Source organism: Mus caroli, unplaced genomic scaffold, assembly GCF_978045245.1.
Source record: "Mus caroli unplaced genomic scaffold, Mus_caroli_1 scaffold_6, whole genome shotgun sequence".
NCBI lineage: Eukaryota > Metazoa > Chordata > Mammalia > Rodentia > Muridae > Mus > Mus caroli.
This window is the reverse complement of record NW_028227261.1, coordinates 93459563-93465901: the sequence shown is the minus strand read 5'-3', so window position 1 is coordinate 93465901 and position 6339 is coordinate 93459563. Positions and strand designations below refer to the sequence as shown.

The following is a 6339-nucleotide window of genomic DNA, read 5'->3' as shown; positions in this document are numbered from 1 at the left end:
ATGTTGGCCTCAGAGTTAGCACCTTCCCATCCTGGGGAGCAGAAACAAAACCCTGGTCATCTTTTTATTTGGAGTAAGAAGCAAGTGTCACAGGTGTGGAAGAGGACACCTGTGGGTGTTGCTTGCTGCCGCGGCCCACTCTAGTGGAGTTGTGACCGCCTGTGCTGGCCAGCATCTGCTCTGGGGGCACTGTTGGGATGGACAATTCCATGAGTGATTGTCAGGTTTCTCAATACTGATTTATTACAGTCACGGTATTTGAGACTTTAGTGGAGTAGGGGGTCTTTATAGGTGCTGACTAATTGGACAGTGCCGCACTTGATGCAATTATTGCCTCACTCCATCCTCACTACCACACAGGAACTCAGCCTTCATCCCAGAGATGAGGAAGCTGAGCATGAGACAGTCACCTGAGGGTGAGCAGCTGAGTGGCACTCAGTGTTTCCTCAGACTCTGATGAGGGTCAGAGGTCGCTCAGCGCCTGTGGTATACAGACGTGGGCTCACAATGCAGATGATGATTGTTCTTTGTTTCCACAATGGCTGGAAATTCTCTCAGGTTGGGAGGTGGGGCCAGGTGCCTGAATTTTTTTTTCTTTAGGGCTAGAGCCAAATCTAGGGCTTGTGCACGCTGGGCAAGTGCTCTACCACTGAGATACACAGTCCTGGACCAGTATTCCCAACAAGCAAGATTGGCAAGGACGGAGGACAAGAGCTCAGCTCTTGATTAGCTGGGCAGGATCAGAATTCTTGTCCTGCTTGCTAGCTATGTAACTGTGGGCAGGTTACTCTGCTCCTCTAAGCCCACTTTCCCCTCTGTAAAATTGGGATAACAGAGCAGGACCAACGGTTAACAGCATCTGTTGCCCTTTTAGAGGACCTGGGTTTGGTTCTCAGCACCCATAGTAGCTCATAACTGTCGCACCCAGTTCCAGAGGCTCTGCTGCCTTCTTCTGGCCTCTGCATACACATAGATACACATGCAGGCCAAACACACATACATATCAAGTAAAAAGTAATCTTTTAAAAAATGAGGATAACAGTGTCTTCTGCAGTGACTGGTACTGTATCACTGCCACCAGCCACTGCAGAAGACACTGTTATCCACATTTTATAGAGGAGAAAACTTAGGCTTAGTGGTCAAAGTAACTTGTTTAAATAACCAATAATACAGTCTTTCTCAATGCTTCCTAGGCCCAAATGTAGGACAGGCACAAAGCCTGCAAGGGTAATGGCCAGATGCAGACAGAATTCAGGATACAGTCTTACAAACATTTAAAATCATGGAAAATCATTTTTGTTTAAATTATTATTTTTTTAAGATGGGCTCCATTGTTTTTAGAAGATCCTAGAATAAGTAAAAAGCCACAAGTGTTTTCTTCTTGCTCTTTTCTGTAACAGTGTCAGCCCGCAGGGCTTATGGGGACTAGAAGAACCCCTCAGATATCATAAACAGTGAATATGAGGAATCCCTGCCCTGCCCTGCATGGTTCCTTAGCCTGTAGAAATCAGTGCAGGATTGGACTGGCTCTCAGATAACTACAATCCCCCAAGCTCTTGGCAGCTGTGGTGAGCTGGAATTACAGCCTTCAAATTCAAGGACAGGTGTCAATGGAAATATACCACAGTGCATTTGTACACAGTAACTGACCCAGTTACAACTCCTTCCCTTAGGATCCCAAAAAGGAACACGACAGTCCTGGAAACCAAACTCAGTTTCTCCTCAAGGGCCTGAGTCAAGTTTTATTATTTTAGCCTTGTTAGTTTCAAATACCCATTGACCTCTTTTAGAAGATTTAAGGCAGAGAGAGAAGATACATGTCCCAGAACCACAGGCTAGGCCAGCATGATTGATCTCTTAAGTTCTCTGTGGAGGACTCCCCTAAGGCCCTGTCGCAGCAGTTCTGATGAGCCCTGGGAGAGCAGGAGGGCTTCCAGGTCAACTTGAGAATGAATGATAAGAAAACCTTGGGAGAGATGGCAGGATGCTTGTGACTGGCTGCAGGTGACCCTCCCAGCCCTTCCTCCATGGTAGAGTTACTCACTGAGGGCTGTTACAACACCAGTTCTGCAGACAGCCTCATGATCCTCTTCAGCAGGTCAGGCGGGGGCTCAGATGGCAGCTAACTCAAGAGCCCCGAACCACTATCTCAGAATGTTCACCAGGACTGCACCCTGAGGCTCACCTAGACCCGAGGGCAGCTGTGCAAACCCATGCTTAGGGAAGGGCTGGGCGGGAAGCCTGCATGCCTGCTTCCTAGGTCTTCACCCCAGCCAGCCAATGTCATCGTCATCATCATCATCGTCTCCAAAAAGGGGGGTTGGAGGCGGGCGTCCCTTCATGCTCTGACAAAACAGGAAAGAGAGGTCAGTCCTCACTCATCCCTCACAGGTGGCTTCCTGCCTAGGAGGGGAAGTGGTCCAGTGTCTGTCCTGCCTCTGCTGGAAAGGAGATGAACTGAAAGGACAGGTTTCTGTGGCCAGAGAACTGAAGCATTCAGATAAAGATGGAACAGGCAGGCACAGAGGAAAGCCGGCTTTCAACAGAGACAAAAGACCAATTTTACTTGGCTGATTTTGTAGTTTATTTGTGAAACAAGTGTACTGATTGGATAGATATGCTAACTTACACATTTCATGTTAAAAAGGAAGAGTCATTGAGGAGAGTTGGGATAAGAGAAAGAAACAGAAGCAAAGCAGCCTGGCATCAGAGAATAAAGGAAGATGACAGTCATATCTGAAAGCCAGCTGTCGCCTGAGGTGGTCAGTCAAACTCATAAAGATGTGTATGTAGAAGCAAACTCAAGTGGAATATCCCAAGAGATTTAACAAAAGTCTGCAAAGGCAGGACCCATGCTCTCTTTAATGTGGGAGTGGGATGAAGGCTCAACGCGTATCGGGACGCCTATGAGTCCCAGCCAAAGGCTACTGTGTTAAAGGTTCAAGACCTCACTCAGCTTGGTAGCACTGGGAGGTGGTGGGAACTTTGCTTTGATGGGGCCCAGTAAAGTCTCAGATGATTAGAGGTTGCCCTCAGAGGAGAGGGGAGCTCTGCCCTTCTCTCTCAGTCTTTCACTTCTTTCTTTTTTCCTGCATTTTCTCTACACATCTTCCCACAGGCCTAACAGCAATGGAGTGAACCCAGCTTGAACTAAAACTTGTGAAACTGTGAGCCAAAATACACATCCAGTCTTTATGCACTTCCTGTGTCAAGGTTTGTGCCAGTAGCAGAATGCTCACTACACAAGGAGCCAGGCAGGAGCCTCTCTTCGTGATTTAAACTTCGGCTTTCCCTCTGGTTTGCTAGGACAACAATAGGGCTTACAACTGCAGACAAGGATAACACTGGACTAATCTCTGAGGCATTTTCTTCTCTGTGAGCTTCTGCTAAGCAGGGAGCTGGGCCAGGGGAAGACTGGGTTCATCCTCTAGTAGATCTATTAGCAGACCTGTATTTCTCTGCAGGCATCAGCTAGGCAATCTTGAAAGTGCCCGTGCAGGACTCTGAAATGTGTGCCGCAGCTCCTGTTTTGTTTTGGCCAAGGGTCTGCTTGGTGTTTACTCATCGTATAACCTGAGTTACATTATTTAATCTCCCTAAGCCTCAACACTGTTCTATAGGACATATCAGCAGAAGGTTAAATGAGGATGTAGTTTTCTGAGTACCCAAGAAACAGATTATTAACTTTATGGGAATGGCAGTATTTCCTTCAATTTCTATGCAGAATTTGTAGTTAGCATTCTCAAATGCAAACTTGATTCTTAAGAAGGCAGGCTAACGGAAGGAGTTGATACACCTTCTCTGAAGGCAGGCAAAAGGAAGGAGCTCTGATTCACCTGAGCTAGGTTCCAGGTGTCACTGCCTTCTGGAAAAAGCAAACACACTCCAGGTGGATGGTGTAGAAGGGCAATAGGTTTTTGCCCATATTCAGTATCATAGTTCTGTCCTAGGGATGGACTGCGCCTAGTGCTCTTGTCTCCTCTACACACATTTCCTGACAATGAAATTCCATTACAGAGCCAAAATGGTCAAGTGTCAGATGCAAGCCAGGGCTCCAATCCCAGCTCTGTCAGCAATTTCCTTTGTTGTCCCTGGCTCTCCTGCCCCCTAAGCTGAAGCTACACTGTCAACACTGAAGCCACCTGCTGCCCAGGGTGTTAGGATGACAAACAAACAGCAGATTGGAAGTAGGCCGGGTAAACAAACGTTCTTAGAAACCAGTGGCCCCAAGAGTGGCTTCCTGAATGACCCTTCTGACCCATCTATTTGTCTAGGGATGAGGAGACCCAACAAGCCGATCTTCAGATTCCTTCCCACCTTCCCTCACTCCAAATGGGATGGATCCCCAGGGCCCAGAGCTTACAGTGCCCTCTTAAGAGTACAGTGGCAGCTGACCATCGCCATCATGTTTACAAAGCTGACCACTCTGAGCCCCAAGCTTACTCCCACAGGGTCCTGTACATAGAGTCCAGGAAACAAGCCACCAACAGACTCCTTTTCTGGTCTCTGAACCTGCAGGGAAGAGCCCCCAGGTGGTGGTGTGAGGACTCAGCAGAGCCTGAGGTCTCCTTACCACCTCATCTTCATCCTCCTCCTCAGGCTGGGCTGTGGGCCTCGGAACTTTCAGAGTCGCCCCTTTAAACAGCTCGTCCTCTTCATCTCCAGAGAGACTGTTGGAGAATCAAATCACAGATATGCTGCTGTTTCTGTGCAGGTCACAGTGCCTACCAACTTCAAGGGTCATGGGCCTTGAAGTGAGACCCACTCACTCAATTAAAATCTCTCTTCCTACACTGTGCATCTGTTCCTCCAAAGACCACACCCTGTACAATGGCCTCCATAGTCCATTAGCCCTGCTACAATCTACACTGAGTTAGCCCTCCATAGTCTCCACCCGGCCTCATTCCCCTCAGTTTACACTGTATGTCATTTCCTCCAGTCTCCACCCAGTCAGTCCTTATAGACTACACCGGTGTCAGCCCCTCCCTAGTCTACCGTCAGCACAATTCCCAGAGCTAATACACAGACTCCATCACTCTTCTGCTTAAGTCCGCTTACTGGCTTTTCACTGTACTTGCATAACATTCAAGCTTTAACAGTAACAGGAAATACCACATATCTCAGCCCTTTATTTTCAACTTCAGCGTGACCCCAGCTGTCCCCTCCTAGCTTCATTTAGTTCCTTACGGTGTGTCCATCCCCCCAGAGCACCTGTGTGCTTCTTGCCGCCATCTCTTCCTGCTGTAGGTCTGGATGACTCAGTCCTCCTTGAATCACAGGTAAATGCTACCTTCTTAGCTATGTTCCCTAACCACCCATTTTAACAGAAGTCTCCCTTCTTCTTCTCAATAGTAGCACAGTTTGTTATCACTCACCTGACTGTTACAATACGAAAGTATGTACTTGTCTCACCCACTAGACTGTAAGCTCTCAGACTGATAAACCACACCTGCCTTGCCTACCACACTACCACAGTGCCTGCCTGCCACAGAGCCCTGGATGTAGAACTGCTGAGGAGAAAATGAATGAGTACAGCACTCATGGCAACCCTAAGAAAGAGCATCCACTTTCACAGACAGCCATCTTGTGGCTGCTCAGATACACACCTGCAGTGCTGGGAGTCCTGGTTGTGTCTGAGGGATGGCCCTGCAGCTGCTGAAGCAAGCTCTGTGTCCAACAGCGTCTCACGGGGACCAGAGCTACTAACATCCTCAGCTTGTTTGCACTCAGGAGGCTGAGCTTCTCCTCCTTGGCTTTCAGGGTCTAAGGCTGGTGGCTCTCCCTTCTCGGGGTCTGGAGTCAGTGACAATCTCCTGGAGTTGCCTTGCAGTAGACCATCTGTGGCTACTTCCCTGACATGTTCTTCTCCCAACAGGCCATTGGACCGCACTGTTCTCTGGTCAGCAGCAAGCATCTCCTCAGACTCAGAGTCCATAGTTACAGGTGGCTTAGGTGGGATTGAAGTCGGGGGCCCCAGGACTCTGTGAGCTGGGATGCCAGCTGGCTGAGGTGGGAGAGAACTGTCTTTGATTTCTGAAGGTACCTCTGCTTCTGTGGGCTCCCCTTTCCTTGTCTGTGCACCATTCTCTGGCATGGGGAGAGCCTGTAGAGGCAGTGGGGTGGTCTCCCCTACTACCTGTTCTGGCAGCACCTCGGGAGCCTCCTGCGTCTCCCCACTTGGGGGTGCTGGAGGCATCCCCGGGGTGGCAGGGCCTGGCTGCTCCAGGGAAGGTCTCAGGGGCTTCTTCTCCTCTTCCTCCTCCTCTTCCTCTTCCTCCTCTTCCTCCTGATGGTTCAACAGCTGCAGCGTCACCATCTGTTCAAAAGCCAAGGAGGAGG

General features: G+C 49.0%; 1 protein-coding gene across 5 annotated transcripts in view; it reads right to left on the bottom strand.

Annotated features, from left to right (window-relative positions):
• Positions 1-1711: 1711 nt before the first annotated feature.
• The window catches only part of Fkbp15 (FKBP prolyl isomerase family member 15), a 58474-nt gene continuing 53846 nt past the window's right edge, over positions 1712-6339 (bottom strand). For 3 of the 5 annotated variants that reach the window (XM_021159210.3, XM_029475933.2, XM_029475932.2), the window contains 3 exons: positions 5607-6316; positions 4574-4670; positions 1712-2345 (listed from right to left, as the gene is read on the bottom strand). In XM_021159210.3, the coding sequence (XP_021014869.1) occupies positions 2265-2345; positions 4574-4670; positions 5607-6316 (888 nt within the window). In that variant the 3' untranslated portion in view covers positions 1712-2264. The other 2 variants (XM_085839252.1, XM_021159209.3) reach the window with 2 other exon arrangements.